At 40.8% G+C, this 20,401-nt stretch overlaps 1 protein-coding gene across 1 annotated transcript in view; it reads left to right on the plus strand.

Moving 5' to 3' along the window:
- The window catches only part of Slc7a11 (solute carrier family 7 member 11), a 68,020-nt gene that overhangs the window by 36,185 nt on the left and 11,434 nt on the right, over positions 1-20,401 (plus strand). Inside the window, exon 7 of the mRNA XM_032898442.1 lies at positions 19,090-19,213. Within this exon, the coding sequence (XP_032754333.1) occupies positions 19,090-19,213 (124 nt within the window). The remainder of the gene's footprint in view (positions 1-19,089; positions 19,214-20,401) is intronic.

The raw sequence follows: 20,401 nt of genomic DNA on the forward strand, positions 1-20,401 counted from the left end.
GTCTCAGCATGTAGCTCAGGATGACGTTTAACTTGCAGTGCTGCTGCCCACCCCCAGCACTGTGACTATCTATAGACATGCAGCCACCACATCAGCAATGATACCATTACTGCTTCTGGGTTCTTTTGCATTAAACTTAGCTCTCTATGCTCTTTGTCCTTTCTCAGCATCTTGCTTGTTAGTGAAGGACACAATCGTAGGAGAAAAAACACTCTATATAGATACCCTATATAGATGGCAGAAGATGGGAAGGGGAGTGGATCCCAAGACCTAAGATAAACGAAACGCTATTGCAGTGGTCAGAGTTAATTTCAGAAGATGGTTAGTGGTATAGGTGGGCAAGTGGGGGAAAAGAGCTAATTTATTAGACCATAAAACCAAGGGACACATCCAGGAATCTAACTCAGTGAGGTCATCTTAAGGACAGTGCTCATGATTGTGTGTGTATGCATGCGCGCCAGGAAACAAGAATAACGCTTGTGAGTAAATTGATCATGTTGTGCTATGAGGAATCCCTGATTCTCTTTATTTTCTTTATCAGCTATAATCACAGGAGACAAACAGTTCCTGGTACATTGCAGTGGTCCAGAAGATTTTTAGTTAGTATTATTCTGTGTGCTTTGTTGGTTCTCTTACAAGCATGAGTATAAGCAGGAAAGGATCTTTCAACAAGTCTTCTGCATTACTGAAGACATTTTCAATAACCCCATTAGGATCTTACTGTTTATTTGCACTGGCTGGCCTAATAAGTAGAAGAGAGCCCTTTGTCATAGTATTCACAGATTTACAGGTGTTCACCTGCTGTTTGTGTGTTCTACCCCTCACCTAATACACTTCTTGTGGGAACCTAAAGATAATATATGTCAATATGTTTGACAATGCCATCCTTTTTTTAATTGGACATTTTCTTTATTTACATTTTAAATGTTATCCCCTTTCCCAGTTTCCCCTCCAGAAATCCCCTATCCCCTCCCGCTCCCCCTGCTTCTATGAGGGATCTCCCTACCCAGCCACCTGCTCCCTCCTGCCTCTCCACCCTGGCATTCCCCTACACTGGAGCCTTCACAGGACCAAGGGTCTCTCCTCCCACTGATGCCAGACAAGGACATCCCCTGCTACATATGTGGATGAAGCCATGGGTCTCTCCATGTGTACTCTTTGGTTGGTGGTTTAGTCCCTGCGAACTCTGGGATATCTGGTTAGTTGATATTGTTGCTCTTCCTATGGGGTTGCAAACCCCTTCAGCTTCTTCATTCCTTTCTCTAACTCCTCCATTGGGGACCCCATTCTCAGTCCAATGGTTGGCAGTGAACATCTGTATTTATCAGGTTCTGGCAGAGCCTTTCAGAAGATAGCTATATCAGGCTCCTGTAAGCAAGCACTTCTTTGCATCAACAATATTATCTGGGTTTGGTATATGGGATGGATCCCCAGGTGGGGCACTCTCTGGATAGCCTTCCCTCCAGTCTCTGTTCCACACTTTGTCTCCATATTTTTCTCCTATGTGCATTTTGTTCCCCCTTCTAAAAAGGACTGAAACATCCACATTTTAGTCTTCCTTCTTCTTGAGCTTCATGTGGTCTGTGAATTGTATCCTGGGTATTCCGAGCTTTTGGGCTAATATTCACTTATCAGTGAGTGCATAACATATGTGTTCTTTTGTGACTGGGTTACCTCACTCAGGATGATATTTTCTAGATCTACCCATTTGCCTATGAATTTCATGAAGTCATTGTTTTTAATAGCTAGTAGTACTCCATTGTGTAGATGTACTACATTTTCTGTATCCATTCCTCTGTTGAAGGACATCTAGGTTCTTCTAGCTTCTGGCTATTATAAATAAGGCTACTCTGTCATTCTTATGGTAGGCATTTAATGATAGAATAGTTTTTTTTTATTAACTTGAGTATTTCTTATATACATTTCGAGTGTTATTCCCTTTCCCGGTTTCCGGCAAACATCCCCCTCCCCCCTCCCCTTCTTTATGGGTGTTCTCCTCCCCACCCTCCCCCCATTGCCACCCTCCCCCCAACAATCTACTTCACTGGGGGTTCAGTCTTAGCAGGACCCAGGGCTTCCCCTTCCATTGGTGCTCTTACTAGGATATTCATTGCTACCTATGAGGTCAGAGTCCAGGGTCAGTCGATGTATAGTCTTTAGGTAGTGGCTTAGTCCCTGGAAGCTCTGGTTGCTTGGCATTGTTGTTCATATGGGGTCTCAAGCCCCTTCAAGCTCTTCCAGTTCTTTCTCTGATTTCTTCAACGGGGGTCCTATTCTCAGTTCAGTGGTTTGCTGCTGGCATTCGCCTCTGTGTTTGCTGTATTCTGGCTGTGACTTTTCGCTTTCTCTTTCTTTACCTCTTCTTGCTCTTTTTGAGACAAATTCTCCTTATTATGTTACTCTGCATTTCCTAGAACTCAGCTCACAGCTGGAGCACACAGAGATCCATCTATCTGTGCCTCTTGAGTGCTGGGATTAAAGGCATGCGCCATCATACCCACTTTGTTTTTATATGTGTTAACAACATGATGTTGTTACCTATTTGCAATCTCTAGAAACTACCAGGCCAAAATTTGTATATGTGATGAGATCTCTGTTTCTGTCTCTGTCTCTGTCTCTCTCTCTTTTCTTTTCTTTCCTTTCTTCCCCCTCTCACTTGCCTTAATGCTCACTTTGCTACAAGGCAACTCACACCCTTGTTTGAAACACCACTCTTTATGAAGCAGAATTGATCTCCTTTTCAGAGGTGAATATTTGTAATCTTTGACATGGAGGCTATTTTTCAAAGTCATAGACTATTTCTGTACTTGGCTTTGTAAGGAAATAGGCTATGGTTCTCGGGATTTGCTAGCTCTTTGCTGCTGTGCTGTATTTTCTTTCTTTCTCTTATAATCTCTCCTATAGAGGTAGAGTAGATGGTTCCACCAATGGGAAATGCATACCAGCTCTCAGACTTGGTGCATATTTTAGCATGAGAATGTTATAATCAAAAACCTTCATATTTTGTAGATGGCACATGGCAGCATACATAAAATTGTTAATGAATTTAGCTTTGTAGCATACCATTCAAATGTGCATTAATGTGTGGAGTAGAAATGTAAGTAATGTACTCTCCTTACACAAAATGAAGGTGACAGGTTAGAACACATGATGCTTTAAGTGAAATCATCTTGAAGGCCTGAGATGTCTACATTACACAGGGCTTTTATAGGCATCCCAGGCCTTGCCTTTTCTAAGTATCAGCTCTGTTGGTTTCCCATGATGCCATTTCTTCTTCTGATTCTGCTGTTATCCTATTTCCATTCTCCCAGGAACAAATAGCTATGTCTTAAATCTTGTACTAAGGGCTATCTATGTTCTTATTTATCTTCCTTTACACATGAACATTGAAATGCATTGTATGCCTTAGTTTATAGAAGTTTCCCCTTGTCATGGTTAAGCCATTATAAACTTGGCTTGAGAAAATATGTCACACTAGTCTATAATGTAGAGTTAAAAGGTAAATATCCACAATATAAGACAGGTGGCCATGGCAAGATTGTAGCCTTGAAATTAGCTGGTGGGGAGACATCATCATTAAATACTTCCTGTGTGGCATTTAATAAAACTGCTCTTCAAACAATAAAATCAGTAGCTATGCCATTCAGATTTCTAAATTTGTTGTGCAAACATATAATGAATGCGGTTCCTAGAAGAGTAGAAGTAATTTATTCCAGATCATTTAGTGAAGGTCATGAAGAACATTATAAGGTGGGGATGCTGGAATTTCAGGATACTGTAAAGGAATAGCTAAGTCTATCAGCTCTGGTGTCTTCACAGGTACACCTACTCTAAAAGATCTAAAAGATCTAAAAGCTCCTAAAAGATCCTTGGTAGCCCTTTGAGTGGCTATATTTAATTTTTCCATTATTGTGACAGTCAAACAATCAAACTTCCACTTTCTGTATTTCATCCTCAGGGAACAGAGAAATTGACACAGAAGACACAGTTAGCTTTTGTCTTCTGTCTGATATGACAAAAGTGCTGAGACAGTCAGTGATGGGGGTCAGAGATCTCAGGTGCTCTTTTTTAGCTGTGTAGAGTCTTAGGTGGGGAAGGTTAAATATGCCCTGAATATATGTGCATGTTTATCTACTTGTCTCTCCTGATGCAGTGTCCTCACTAGGGAGAGATTCCCAAGGGACAGTGTTGGGAGAAAGCAAGTATTCACTGGACTCAGGGACACCATGTTCTGAGTTGTTGGCCTTTCCTCTCTATACTAAGCCACAGGCTGAGTAAGCTGTGGACCCAGCATGGGAGAAAGCTCCACTCTGGGTGTCTAGGTGTTTTTTAAACCTCCAGGCTCATGACACAAATCTGTGACTAAGAGTAGAAAAACTCCCTGTTCTCTAAACATGATGTCAATGGAGCTGTCATTTCTCTTAGACAGTTGGGTGGAATTTCCAGGATCCTAAACCCTGTCCACCCACTCTGCCCTTCTGAACAGAAATGCTTAGACCCCCTCAACCCACCCTGATTAAATTGTCTCTGAATTCTCCTAATGAGCACATATTAGTTATCAAATTTTAAAGCAGCTGGGACTCAAAAAATAGTTGCAATTCATTTAGTCAAATGATGATTTTTTTCTGTGTCTTTCATATTCTGCTAAAAGAGTAAAAGTGACAAGTTCAACAGTAATGAAAATGATTTTTTATTGGATTTCCAATAACTATACTTTCTGTTTAATAATAACAGATGGGCAAATTTGAAAATTTTAAGAAATTATGAAAGAGAAACGAAGAGTCTGTCAATCATATTGAGTCAAAATAGTGTTCACTTGGATAATTCTGGTCGTTGGTCTCCCTGTCCCTGTGTGTGTAGTCGTGTGTGCTTGAGCATGTTGCTTGAGTAAAGATACACACACACTTCTCTTCACTATTGGCGTTCCATTCGTCACCTTTCAGTTTTTTGTGTTCCCCAGGGCATTGTCTCCTCCATCAACCTCCATCCCCAGTCTTGCCTTACCGTCCTGCTGTGGCGCACTCTCCACGCTGTACTCCGGGCCCTCAGGTCTGTCCCAGTTTTTGCATCTCAGGCTCTTCCTTTTGATTCCCTGTCCCCGATTTCTCAGTGGACACTATTTTAATGGTGGATAACATACCTTTAGTATTTCTTTTTTTCCTGTTGAATTTGAAAGCATATCATCTTTCTTTGATGAAATAATGCTAGACTATAGATTTTTCTATACAAAACTGTATGTCCAATTATTTCATTAGGGTTGGATACTGGTGTTATCTACTCTATTGTATGCAGTGGACTGTCAAATGGTCACTGTTTGTAATGCCAAAATGTCTGGTAAAGGAGAGACACTGCTGTCCTCTTACCTGCACTGGGTGTCACCACGTTTTGTTATTTGCCCCAGTTTTCCTTCTTCGTAGTTCTAGGGCCTGAACCCAGTGGTGCAGTCATTTTCTCATATTTTATTACATGCCACTCTCGTTCTGTTCATTTGAGATTGCCAGCTTACAGAACTTTTGCATTTGTATTTAAATGCAGTAAACATTTTTATTCATGTATATTCCTTTTACAGTCACAACATTTTTGTATACAGCATTTAAATCTCTCTCACACACATAGGTATCATCTATCTATCTATCTGTCTGTCTATCTGTCTATCTATCTGTCTATCTGTCTATTTATCTGTCATCATCTAGATTTTCTCCCAAAATCTCTCAACAACTCAGCATTATTAAAGCAATATCCTTAAGTTTATGAAGCTCATAAATTATGGCACTTGTCATGATACAATAATACACATTAAATTTTATGTTCAATACTAAGATATTTTTAGGTAATTTATTCCACTTCATTTATCATTCTATTCGTATAACAGCCAATTACTATACCATTTTATTATTAAAAAATATTCAAAATCTCTTTTTCCTTTGGAGAGGAATGCTGCTTCAATTATTACCTTATTACTCTAAACAAATCCATATTGAGTACAACTTATGTTTGCATGGAGGGATCTTCTGTTCAGCTTTTTCTATCTATGGAAATAATATGAATAGTGCTTTGAAATGTAAAGCTCATGGCTTTTCAAGTTATCTTGAAGGTGTTACCTCTTGTAATAATGCCCCCACTGTACAATTTATGTGGCAGACTTCCTTCACCATATATTTCTTTCACCATATGCCATGCTTAATTATTTAGTTTGCTTCTTTTGTCTTCTCAGATTAGAAGAAAATTAATAAATGAATTGGGCCATGAATGGCCTTAGTCTGTTTTTTTTCTTCATTTACCTCTGAAATACATTAACACAGTATATGATATTATTTTTCAGAAAACTTTTAACAAAACAACATGACAAAATATTAGCAGAAATACCAGTGCTAACATGAAGAAATATTGCTTATGATATTTGCAACTGTCAACACTGCCCATTGAAGATTACTTCTTAATTAAGTTTTTATGTATAAATAGATCCAACCTTTCTGGGTTTACAATCAGGAAAATTAACCTTTTATCACACGTTGGAGAAACAATGAGTGTATTTCCTAAGCAATTATCTAGATTCCATTCTGCATTTAAAGGGATGAACACATCCTCTTCTCCATGGTTCCTTCTCTTTCAAAGGAAAATATCCATTGAAGAAATACAGAAATCATATTGTTCTGACCTTCTTACAGGTCTGCTACTTTTCTTGCAGGTGGTTATAGTGATATTGACTTATTTCATCACCAGCCTGTTGCCCTGTGATGGTTTCAGGGTACTTGACAAATGTAAATTATACATTAGAAAAACTTAAACACAAACCAGCGCAGTTGCAGTATTATTCTAGTCATGAAACGTTTTGACAGGGAGCCTCACAGCGGTCTGGTTTATCCCTGTGCCTTTCTGGTCCAGTGCAGGTTTCTAGTCAGTCTGTGTTTTGTGCAGAAATGTTTGTATGTGGCTACTGCATGAACCAAGGAGGTTCAACTCAAGAGTGGAAACAAAGGCCATAGAGGAATGCTACCTATTGGCTTGATCCTCATAGCTTGCTCAGCTCGCTTTCCTTCTTCTTTTTCTTTATGTGTGTGTGTGTGTGTGTGTGTGTGTGTGTGTGTGTGTACACATGTATGTGTGTATATATGTATTTACATCCCAATCATTAGCACCTCTCTCCTACCTCATATCCCCCTCCCCCCATTCCCCACTCCTTTTCTTCTCAGAGAATGGGAGGCCTTCACACCAACACACACTGACACATCAAGTCACAGTAGAACTAAGTGCAAGCTCTCTCACTAAGGCTAGACAAGGCAGCTCAGCAGGGGAAGGGATCTAATGGCAGGCAACAGAGTTAGAGATAGATCCACATGAAGACCAAGCTGCACATCTGTTCCACGTGTGTAGGGAGCAGAGCTGCAGCCTAAGTGTGCTCTCTGGTTGGAGGTTGAGTCTCTGTGAGCTCCCATGGGCCTAGGTTTGTTGACTCTGTGGGTCTTCTTGTGGTGCCCTTATCCCCTCTGGCTTGCTCTCTTGCATAAGACTGCTTGAGCTCTGCCTAACATTGACTGTGGGTCTCTGCATCTGTGTCTATCCACTGCTGGATTAAACCCTTTCAGGAGACAGTTATGATAGGCTGCTGCCTGTAAGCGCAGCAGAGTATTACTAATATTGTTATATTGTTAATAATATCATATTAGTACCATCAATAGGTTGGCTTTCTCTGATGGAAAAGGTCTGAAGTCAGGCCTCAATCTCCGCTCCATCTTCTCCCCTGCACGGCTTGTAGGCAGGACAAATTTTAGGTTGAAAGTTTCGTGGGTGGGTTGGCCCTCCTCCCTCTACAGGAAGTTCTACCTGGCTACAGGAGGTGGCTACTTCAGGCTCCATATCCCCTGCTGCTAGGAGTATCAGCTAGAGTCATCCCATTCCTGGGGGCCTCCCTTGTCCAAGGTTCTCAGCTTGTCCCAGAGATGATTCCCCTCCACTAATTTCCTTTCTTTCTCCAGTCCTCTCTCCCCTCTGTTCTCCTCACATCTGATCCCTACCTCTGTTCCCATCTTCACTGCCTCTCCCATCTAGTTCTCTCCCTCCATCCACCTTTAATGTCTATTTTATTTCTCCTTCTTAATGAAAGTTATGCACCCTCCCGTGGGCCCTCCTTGTTACTTAGCTCCATTGGATCTATAGATTGTACCATGGTTAGCTTTGCAATGTACCAATACATTCAAAGTTATTCCCCACTTTCTCTTTTGTGAGATATATGGTAGCTAATATCTACTTATAAGCGAGTACATACCATATTTATCTTTCTGGGTCTGGGTTACCTCACCCAGGATGATCATTTCTAGTTCTCATGCATTTGCCTGCAAATTTCTTGATGCCCTTGTTTTTTTAATAGCTGAGTAGTATTATATTATGTAAACATACCAATTTTCTTTATCCATTCTTCAGTTGATTATTTCCAGTTTCTTCTATTTCAAAGAAAGTTGCTATGAACGTATAAAGCTACTATGAACATAGCTGGAGCATCATTTGGGCATATGCTCAGGAGTGGTAGAGCTGGGACTTGAGATGGAACCATTCCCAGTTTTCTGAGAAACCACCAATTGGTTTCCAAAGTGGTTGTACAAGTTTGTACAACCCTCTAGCAGTGGAAGGGTGTTCCCCTCGCTCCACATCATTGCCAGCATGAGCTGTGAGTCACTCTGATGGATGGAAGATGAAATCTTAGAGCCACTTTGATTTGCATTTCCCTGATGACTAATTTTTTTAAAGTGCTTGTTGGCCATTAGAGATTTCTTTGTTGAGAATTCTGTTTAACTCAATACCCCATTTTAAATTGGGTTGTTTGGTTTGTTGGTGTCTCATTTCTTCAGTTCTTTATGTATCTTGGATATTAACCCTATCGTTTTTATCCTATTGATAGTATCCTTTGTCCTATAAAAGTTTTTCAGGTTCATGCAGTCCCATTTATTAATTTTTGATCTTAAAGTTGTCTCCTGTACCAATGCATTCAAAGTTATTCCCCATTCTCTCTTCTATGAGATTTACTGTATCTAGTTTTATGTTGAAGTCTTTGATCCCCTGGGACTTTGTGCAGGGTGATGAATAAGGATCTATTTGCATGCAAACATACAGTTAGATGAACAGCATCTGTTAAAGATGCTTTCTTTTTTCATTATTGGTTTTGGCTTCTTCGTTAAAAAAAAATCAAATGTCTATAGGTGTGTGGGTTTATTTCTTGGTCTTCGATTTCACCTCATTGATCAACATTTTTGTTTTTATGCCAATACCATGCAGCTTCTTATATATCACTGGACCACATGCTTAGGGGTGGAATTACCCATAACTGTCTAGGTCCTCCCATATCATTCAGCAATTGATAAAATGCTCTCACAAGTTTGTCTACAGGCAATCTAACAAGGATGTTTTCTTGATTGGCATTCACCTTTGCAGATAACTCTAGTGTGTATTTGTCAAATTGACCAAACAATCAACCAACCAACCAACCACACAAACAAATAAAAAAATTCAACCAACAAACCAATTAGCCAAACAAATAGGATAGTGGTATGTTCTTTTAGATAGGGAGAGACAGACAGACCTCTGACAGTTGGCTGCATACTCGGAGAAGTCCCAGGCTAAGAACGACCCCATATCAAACAAAAGGTGGATGATGCCTATCTAATATTGCCATCTGATCCCTGCATACAAATGAACACACATGTAGTCATCCATATACATGTGTACAAACACTCACAAACACACACATACAGAAGCATAAAGTTATACTTGGCCTTGGATGTATAGAAATTTCTAGTTCCAGAGATGTGGGGAAGGAGCTGGGGGAAATTACGAAGAAAGGGACATGAAGGATCAATGGTTGTGTGATCCCTTCTGTTTCCCTTGAGTCATGTGTCGCTGAGTCGTCAGACAGTGTCTTTGCCTTGGTATAGTGTTCCTTCAGAGAGGGGGTTTGCCTGTAAAACTGTGGTCTAGGAAAAGACATTAGTATATGTAAGATGACTTCATGGTTTCCAAAATGTTTTTCTTTTCTCCTGAATGATAAAAGACAGTAGCTTTCTACTTCTCTGGGAATATGAATCTGGATAGCATGACAGCTTGAGAAGAGGAGAGGGAGGGTGTGACCAGGCTCTGTCATTCTGTGGGCCTCTGTGACCTTTTCAGGCAGCCGTCAACTGGTCTAGCTAGGAGTCTCCATCCTTACTTGCTTGACAATGACATATTATCTTTCCAGACTGGCAGGGTGCTTAGCCCATCAACTCTATTTTTTCTCTTTACCTCCTTTCCCTGAACTGCTATGTCATGTGCACTGCCACAGGGGATTTGCCACCTAGTCTAAAGCTAGGCCATGGCTATTGGTTCCTTTGTCCACTTTATTCTTTTTGTGTTAAGATTAGCTTTATCTACTATGATTATTTTTCCTCAGTTACTATACTATTAAAATTATCTTCAACTTTATAGGGTCAGAAATATACAGATTATGTAATTATTCATATACAGTCACTTTAAAAAACAAATTAATATTTTTAAGCTGTATGTTAGAAAGCGACAGTTAAATGCAAAATGTTAACTGAGGCATAAAGAAATTTTCTTGGGCCACAATTTTAAAATTTCTTAAAAATTCTGGATCACATCATTTTTTTAACAAGATGATTCTGCATTAAAACAAGGAAAGAAGATGTAACTGCTTGAAGTGACTCTGTGTTCCACCACTGTCCACTGTCAGCCTTCTATTCTGATTCCTAGTGATACAATTTGAAAACCAGTTGTCTATTTGCATATCAGATATGAAAATTTAAAAGGTTATTAATTTGATCTCATGTTATTGGTCAGAGATATTGGAACCAAGTTTGGAGACAGAAGCAATAGCTTGTTTGTCAAAATCGAAAGGCTACATGTTTATCTGCCCCATTTCTCATTGTTTGTCAGATATGTGATTGGCCTAGTTTATTTGTGTGACACATTGTCAGTTTCTACTAACTGTACATTTCAGCCTGACAGAATTTTGCCACCAATTTGCATATACCACCCAGCAGTGAGTAGAATCAGCATACACCACCTTGCTTTTAGCACTGGAGTTTATTTAATTTTGCATCGTTGAGAATAAAAGTGGGTAATTGTGTTTTTCTCTTTGTTAGATTGTTGGCATTTCTCGGGAGTTCAAGATAGTGTGTAATGCTTTGAAATCACCAACAATAAGATGTGCCTTTGCTATTCCTGGGAACTTTGGATAATGATTTATTTTCTCTGTCTTAACTTGATCAGACAAATATCCATTTTTATTTGACATTGTCATTTAGACCACTGAGATTTTTATGTCATTTGCTCATCTGTTGTTAAACTAAATGATGTATTGTACAACATTACTTAATGAGGTCACATTTTTTAGTCTTATCTAACCTAATTAAAATCTATAAATATAGAGAAATAAATCCATACAAAGGAAGTCCTTTATGCTTTGATTATTTAAGTTTAATGCTTGTTGAGCTAACAGTCAGCTTACAGGTTGCCTTTAAACCACCAAAAGGTTACTTTTTAAAATCTTACAACATTCCATTTTGGGTATGTCTGGCTCCCTGGTAGGTTTTTGTCTATGTTAATTCTGCAATTCAGATTTCTTCCCATGGTAGGATTTCCTCAATATATTGCCTTGCTGCATTCTACTGGATAAATGTTCCCCCTATGCCCCACCAAGGGGCAGGGAATTAAGACTTGGTCCAAGTGTGGTCATATTAGGAGGTGATATATAATGATTAAGAGGTACAGCCTTATTGTTTGACACTATTCCTGGTGAGAAGTGAACAATGGAGGGAACAGACATTAAGCTGAAGTAAGGATACCCCCAGAGTCCAACTTGATGAACCAATGAATGTATTGAGGTGACTTATAAGAATATGGGTAGGGAGTAACTAATAGGAGCAGAAATGACTCAAAGACTACTGTGGCACCAAAACCTATCACAGGGTTTTCAGAGGCTGGGAGCCTGGAACACATTGTACAATCTGCCGGTGGCTCAACAGGCTGGTCGGTGTCTTCCAGGCTGCTCAGCTGCGCTCTCTCTCTCTCTCTCTCTCTCTCTCTCTCTCTCTCTCTCTCTCTCTCTCTCTTATAGGCAGCTGGATGTGCCTGAGATTGTCTTTCAGCAGTCCTTACCAAATGGAAGGGGAAGGACTTCCTAAAGTTTTTGCGTTGTTTTATTTACGAGCTGTAATGAGCTTTCCTTTAGGATAGAATTTTCATCTCCTCTTAGAGCACTCCTAGTCTCACTGGAGTTCTTTATCTGGGAGGAAACCTCTACACACAGGCACCCTGAAGGTCTTTAAGTCAATGAAAGTTTACCTTCATGGGAGATTATGGAACCTTGTTTCCTTCTTTTACCTCCATTTTGCTTTTTGGCCATGACATGAGAGGAAAGGATTTATCCCATTACACACTCCATCCATGAAGAGCTGCCTTGCCACAGTCCCAAGCAACGGGGTCAGGTGATTATACCAAGAAGTCGCTGAAACAGTGAGACAGAAGATGCTCATCTCTTCAAATACGGATTCTCTGGGGGGTCCATTACAGTGGCAGAGCATCAGGTAACATAGAACTCTTAGAGTAGTTCTCAGCTAGGTCACATTCCTTCCTACACATGAGGAAGCCTGGGGGCTCTCTTCTGACTACCTACTTCCCAGTAATAATGCAGTTTTGAAAGAGGAACACAAGCTAGTGTGCAGTTCCATGCCTTGTCCATAAATTTGACTTCCAGTAACACCATTGTAAAAAGTGGTTCACTGAAACCTCAACGCACTTTGGCTGAAATCATGAGGAGACTAATGGAATTTTAAGAGAAATATTATATGTACATCATAGCAAAAATAAGAACTAGCCACTACTGTGGAACTTAATTTATTATTATTAAGATATTTCATCCTATGATTTAATTGCAAGCATTTAATTTAAAGCCAGTTTTGTCTTTATAAACTAGAGCTTGCCCAAAATATGCTTGTGTTTGTTCAGGATAAATATAGATAACTATAATGTATCCAGAGGACACACACTAAATCTTCAGAAAATGAGGAAAAATGAGATGCACATAATGCAAAGTTTTTGAGGTTGTATAAAGTGGAAGCAAATGAAAATTTATGCTCACGCTACATTTTGCTGTATAATTTTATTTAGTCATGAATTTATTCTGGGAGTAGGACAAGAAATAAAGTATTTACAGGATAAAACGCTTATATTTATGTTTGTGATGGCTTAGTACCCTGTATTCCTGAGTCATACGTTTGCGTTCTCCTTCATTTGTTCTGTGAGGTTTGGGGGAAAACTTGATCCTTTTTAGCTCTTTTCCTTTGGCCTCCTTCTGTGCCCCCGTTACTTACGAATTCCAGTATGTGTACTTCTCCTGAGCCTCTTGTAGCCTTCCAGTCTTAATCCTTGTCTGTTAATTCTCAGGTCTCCTTTCCAGGTTCCTTTGTCTTCTCCTTCTGTTTATGGACTTCTTTGTGCATGGGTTCAGAGAACGAAAAGTGAGGCTTAGGTGAGACAATGACTGGCTTGGGAGTGTCTCAGCACAGCCACCCATAGTCCTGCTATGCTCCACAAGAAGTGGGGGACAGATAGGCTTGAACTCAGTGGGTTCATTGTCTGCTCTTTTGTCACAATGTGCTTCTTGTGTTGATATGTTCAGCTGGGCTCCAGAATGGTCATTAGGCATGAACATGAATCCTTTAAGAACATGAACAGGTTCATCTGGTATTTTTTTCTTCTTGATAAGTTTTTGTTATTGTTTTTCTTCCACTGTCAAATAGCACTTTCTCAGTTGCTTGCTACATCTACTCAAATGTGTTTCTTTTGTACCTTTTAATAACCCATCCCCATGCTTAATGGGTAACTAGAGATGCAGCCACAGTATACTAAATGTTAATGAAGCAAAAAAAATCACTGGAAAAAAATAGGAGATGCATATGAACTCAAACATTGGAAAATTGGCGATGACAGTTATAATTGCCCCACTGGTGAGAGTGTGAGGGAGTACATAGCCACATTAGGCAGTCTAACATCCAGAGGTTGCTTAAGATATTGCTATGACTAAGACTCAGAATGTGTGAGTAACATGTGCACATAAAATCATGAATATGAATCACGTGGTAAGCTTTTTAAGCTTATTAACATTGCATTGGCCATGCATGACCCAAGTCTGAAGAATTAAAAAAACTCATAGCAGTGAATATAAAATAAATGTTAACTCTACAAAAAGTAAGTTGGGGAATCTAAATGACAGGGGTGATGATATTTGAATTATTTCTCGGTCAAATCTGTGGGGAAAAAAAACTTATATAAATCTTTCAAAGTCCCTGCAGGGTCACTGTAGAGAAAATCTGAAACAAGTATGTCTCTAAAATAAATAGTTAGAATTGGAAGGTATTTAATATGATTATAAATACTTTATATTGAAACGGACCATGGCTGAATTTCAATTACATAAGAGCAAAGTCTCCCCCTCCCCTGTTTTCTCAGCAGACTAAAATATCCTTGGGAAACACTAGTTTCCAATGTTTGCCATTCTTTTGCTCTTTTTGATCATTCATGATGTTTTTTTTCTTTCTTTTCATTAATGCCAAATTTATGCATTGAAATATTAATGTATTCTAAATTGAAAGTTGAAACATGAACCACTTAGAAGGTTCCAGAGCGTAGGGGAGTAGGTGGGTGGGATTTTTGTTTGTTTGTTTTGCTTTGTTTGTTTGTTTTTAAATAACTGAATTGTTTGTCACCATGTCCAGTTACACATCTCAAATAGAAGAGCACATCCTTCGAGGTCATTGAGTTCTAGGTCCTCACTTGTTTCATAACAGTCTTGGAAGATTTTGTCCATGTTATGAAACAGCCTTGGACCATCCTCAGTTTAGATGACCAGGACACTACTCTGGTTATCTGAGTAGCAAAACTCCCTTTACTTTGATGTTTTCCTTGGATGGCTGGAGTGTCAAGTGGGGTTTGCTCATTCTAATTTTACAGCAGTAGCTTCTGGTTAAATTGAACTCCTGGAAACGGTCTCTCTGGTGCTTAACCACAACACACCTAAGAGCTTCTTCATGGGCAGTGGCTGTTGGTTCATAGTTACGGACACAAACATGATGATGTGTAGTGTGACCGTTGGTCTGATAACGTATCACTTACATAAAATGTGTATCCATGGGTATACCAGGACCCTGCAGTTCTCAAAGTTGAAACAAAAGTCATCCCTAAACAGTCCAGATACCAGATACCATTGCGATAGACTTTCTGGGAGTTTGAAGTACTGAGAGGGCGGGGTTTGGCTTGCAGCTCTCCACTCACTGCTTCTGTGACCTTGGTCTGTGTCACTGACCTCTGTGGGCCTTGGCTTCTCTGTCCAGAAGAATATAGAAGTTAACTCCTACTTAAACATACAGTTGTGAATTTTATTTATTTTTATGTATCATTCCACATAGATCTGAAATGCCATGCCTTCATTTCGATATCAGTCGTCTTTGTGGGGGCGAGGGGCAGGGTAGAGGCTACACAGATTTCTAAAAGATGGATCTCTACCCATCACTTTTGAAAAGTGAGCCATCGCCCATAACCACAGAAATGGAAAGGATCTCCTGAGAGGCCTTTCAGAGCTCCAGGTTGGTAGCCTCAAAGAACGAAACACTCTTCTGAGTGTGCCAGCCTGGCTAGAGATGCCAATTTAAATTGAGCAGTGGAAAGATGTTTATAAAGATAACTTTCAACTATTATAAATATCAGATACATGTACTTATTGCGTATTAATCGGAAAAAGCATACGTGATGGTGGAAGGCTCTTGAGGACGAAGGAGTTCTTCTCAGTCAGCTCGTGTTTTGTTCATCATAACAAGCACGGTCAAACATCCCGAGAAAGCGGAGGGCTTGCGGGTGTGCGCTGTTCATACTTACCACGGAGCTAAAGCTTCTGATGCGTGTTTAGGACGGATGGCCAATTCGCAGTCATTTAGAAGCTTTGATATACCCACGGCCTCTCCTCTCCTTCCTCTAATCAATTTTCTTTCCTGTGCCGCTGGCCTTCCTCTTGGGTTTCTAACCATGCTTATCTGCCCTCTGCATCTAAAGCCTCCAGGAAGATCGCTCTGACGTGGCCTAATAGCTTTTATCGGCTCACCCAGTGGTTCTTGTGCTTTGATACTTGTAACCAGGACTTAACCACGTGGTGCCCAGCACTGATCAGGTCAGTTGCTCGCCTTTGTGAAGGACGCTATTTATGCCCAGGCAACCACAAAATCTGCGCCACCCCCACCTCTTCCCACAAAGTGGAAAGGAACCCGAGGGCAGTTGGTAATGCTAGTGGCTCTGTTTCCACGATGTCTCCAGATCCCGTGACTTCGTTTGATCTATTTAGAGAGAATCATGCTATATTGTGCTCCACAATATAACCTTTGACCCTTTGTACTCTTAGTTCAGGTGCCTTTGGTTTCCTCCTCCCCCCCCCCCCCGGCCCCAAAGAGCTACCTAGCACGTTTGGCTCCAAAGCATTTTTCTTAATAACTCATTACAAATTATTTGCTGTTGTATGTTGATGCTTCTCCCTTTTATATACAAACACATCTGGAGAAAACCAGTAAGTGAACATTTTCCTTTTAACTAGCTAACTAACTAGCTAGCTAACTAACAAACTAACGACAGCTGACCTGTTTCATAAAAAGAGGAAGTACCTGAGAACATTCTCCTGGCATTACCAATCGTGCTCTATAGAAACATGATAGACAATCTCTAAATGTTTCCCCTCCCTTTATAGCAAACCTGTGAGAAATGTACTCTTGATAAGGCCTTTTCAGCTTAATATTCTACAGTTTAATGTGTATGAGCATTAGGAGAGCTGAGGAAGCCATACATACTTCAGGGTTAAAATGCTCTGATTTTAAGTTGGGTCATGCACACAGCTGAATTCCGGCTTCTACGTACCAGCTGGGTATTTCCTTGGACAGTTACTCAAACCTCAAGGACTCCATTTCTTCATAAATAAAATAGTTCTTAGGTTTTCAGCTATTTCCAAGGATAAGGTGGGGGTAGATATGTAAAATGCTTAATAGAATATTGGGGTGGGTGGGAGTAGGGGTGGGGTAGAGTGGGTGGGAGCAGTCCAATGGCTGAACCTGCAGCTGCTTTGTTTGGTAGTGGTTAAGTGAGAAAGTTAAGCCCGCTCTCTGCTAGGGTACTGAGAGCCCCACTGAGACACACTCTTACCAAGAAAAACAGAGGGGCCTGGCTTCAAGGTGCCCGGGAAGGAGGCTCAGTTCCATGCTGGAGGACCACATTCCCAAGTTTCACATGCATTTCTCTGTTATTTTTCAGAATTACGTAGTGTGACCTCACTTCCTTTTCGTGCATGAGTTAGTCATCTCGCTACACTGAGCAAGGTCAATTCAGTTGTTATTAATCTAGAACCTGGACATACCTTAATCAACCATGTGCTTGGAAAGACTGGAGGGTCTGTTTCGCCCCTTCTCTGTACCTCCGTCTGCCTTTACAGAGAGCATGTACTCTCCAGGTGGGGCCACTTTGCAAGCTGAAAGATCCCACGTTCAAGATAATTCAGTGAACGGCTAGGCAGGGGAATCCTCACTCCCCCTTCTTACCCCTCTGCATGGCCCTCCGTTCCAGAGCCATAGAATCCATCTTTCATTGCTTCACTGCCTTGTATTTCATTGGCTCGGTGACTTTTTCCTTTTTGATTTGAATTTAGCACATATCAATTATGGCTAGCAGAATCTGTTATGGTGCTCGCGGGAGGAATTCCACAGGACCCTCTTCACACCGGGGATGGAGAACATCTGGTACTTTCATGTTCCAATGCCAGGATTTAGAGGTCAGGGCTGAAGGCTTTGGGGATCAGGGCAAGTGTCAGGCTGCAAGCAGCCGTAATGAATGGCAGTTGCTGACTAGCTGGTTTAGCCTGTTCTCAGCAGGAGATATGGCCGGTCGGTATAATGAGCTAGGACTTAGTGTGTTAAACACATCTAGCTTGGCAAGTGAGGTTGGCCATGCCTCTCCCCTCCCGATTCTGTATGGAATTTTCATCTCGGAAGAAATTATATTGAGGTCTTCATTAGTGGCACCCTGCAGGGTGAAGCCTCTATGAGAGCTGAGAAGCAGGATGGCTTTACAGGAAAAAAAAAATGGCCAGCTTTGTGCAGGGAGATGAAGGTTTAAGTTGCCTGAACTGGAAAGGGTCTGCAGAGGCGATTATGTTAAGCAAGTAATGTGTATCGGTAACATGGAATCAAATTATGAGGGTCACTAGCTTCCTGGCTTTCCCAGTGCATTAAATGAAGACATAAGATTGCATTTGTGCTGGGTACTTCTTGAGGCCGCACAGTGTCAGCACTGTCCAGTCGTCCATACTTCACAGCATGTCACCTCTAATTTCATGGGATTATCTGCACGGCTGCTTTATTAGATGCTCTCGATCTTGAGAGTCCTTTGAACTCACAGCAGGGCCGTGCACAGCCATTACTGTGAACGCTTCTCTTACGTACACAATTCTTATTGCCGTCGCCGTTTTACGAAGGCAGATACAGCCCACCATCCTCCTGCCTCCAAAACTCTGCACTCATTTGTTTGCACTACAAGCCGCCCCACGGGAAAATCCTGAGTGCGAAAGATGCTTTAGAGGGCTCCCTTTAAAAAGCTGTCCAGCCGGCGTGGTGGATTCATGGCGGAAAGGCATGTGGTCCTCGGGTCAACAGCATCAGGATCACATGGGGGCACAGGAGTAGTGCTGATCTCATTAAATCAGAAACCCAGGGATGGGCTCAGTGGCCGGTGCTTTAACAAGCCTTCCCTGGTGATTGCGAGGAAAGCGCGGCAGTGCAGTAACATTCATGGGGTAAAGAATGGGGTAGACCTATATATTTGGGGATAGAGCAATAGACAAGTTATACAGAATGCTTACCCCCATGGATCTCATTATATTGCAAAGGTACTTTGTTCTGATAAAATGTTCTTTCTTCCATATGCCAACATCAGTCCCTGGAACTAGTCTTCTGTATTCTTTGGTAGCAGAAAATGTGAGAGATGACCCAGACCCGATGTCTTTGTGTATTTCAGAACCATCCCCCTTGCAATCTGCATCTCTATGGCCATCATCACAGTTGGCTATGTCCTGACAAATGTGGCCTATTTTACAACCATTAGCGCCGAGGAGCTGTTGCAGTCCAGCGCTGTGGCGGTGGTAAGTCGACATTACAGTTCCCACAGTTAGAATTTAGGCTAATGAGTCGACGATGGACTCTGCTTTATCATGGCTCCCTCCAGGAGAAAGTGTTTTGAAGTTAGTCATCTTTTTTTGACCTGAATGATAATATTTTGAAGATTTAAAGTGTACCCTACTTAGAATCTGCTAACTCTACCCTGAGATCTCTTTGTTATTTTTTTTTTTAAATTCTCCTAAAAAGCATTTTTATATAAAGCTGCCTAAAAAGGCTTTCCTACAAGAAGGGAGTATTTTCCCAACATGTTTCTAAGGACAGGCAGAGTTTCTGAATGCAAATCAAGGCAAGTTTTGATATGCAAAGTATAATCCACTCTTCTCATTTCTGGTTATCAACTTTTCAAATGTTGACTTGAATCCTCTCCTCAAATTATTATTCTAGAAATTTCAGGAGGACCATGTCTATTCATCCATTTGTAGCATGACCTTGGAATAGTGGTGTTGTGGTGGTTTTTATAAATTTGGGAACAGGTAGGCAATTCAATGTTAAAGAGATGTTACAAAGAGATGTTCCAGCAACACTTGGAGATGACTGTGCATTGTAACCCCCTAATTCCAAAGCTTTTCCACAAAATTATTTCACACCGGAACTATATTCGCGTCCAAAGATCATGTTATGAGACTGCTTTTTCTTTTCACTCGTATTTGCTCAGACATTTTAACTGGGAAGAAAGAATGCACTCATTAACTGGAAGCCAGGAAGGTGAAAACTTAAAAACACCCAGGGACACTCCCATCCACCAAACGCAATTCCTTTTAACACAGTATCACTTCCTATCAGCAACACCCACAGAGAATGGTTACCTCCTGTGGTGCGAACCAGTATCTGAGGTCACAGTATGAAAAGGGCTTTGTCCACTGCCTTGAAATGTACAAAGCTTCCGGGTGTCTGGTCGGTTGCCTCACGTTTCTAGGCAAAGGGCAGCACTAATTTGTGGAGAGCATAATAGGGTCTGTTAATTGCATAGCACCAGCTGCATCAAGGACAATGGGAAGAAAAAATCCTGTAATAACCAAAAGAAAAAAAAAAAGGCATCCTTTATACAAATGTGCAGGACTGCCTAGGAGAAAATCTTAGAACTTTGTCTACCATTTGTTTATGCTTTGTGTCACTTGTCAGGATTGGAGTTGTGTTCTAGCGTTTTACAG

The sequence above is a fragment of the Rattus rattus genome, chromosome 3, assembly GCF_011064425.1.
Source record: "Rattus rattus isolate New Zealand chromosome 3, Rrattus_CSIRO_v1, whole genome shotgun sequence".
Lineage (NCBI taxonomy): Eukaryota > Metazoa > Chordata > Mammalia > Rodentia > Muridae > Rattus > Rattus rattus.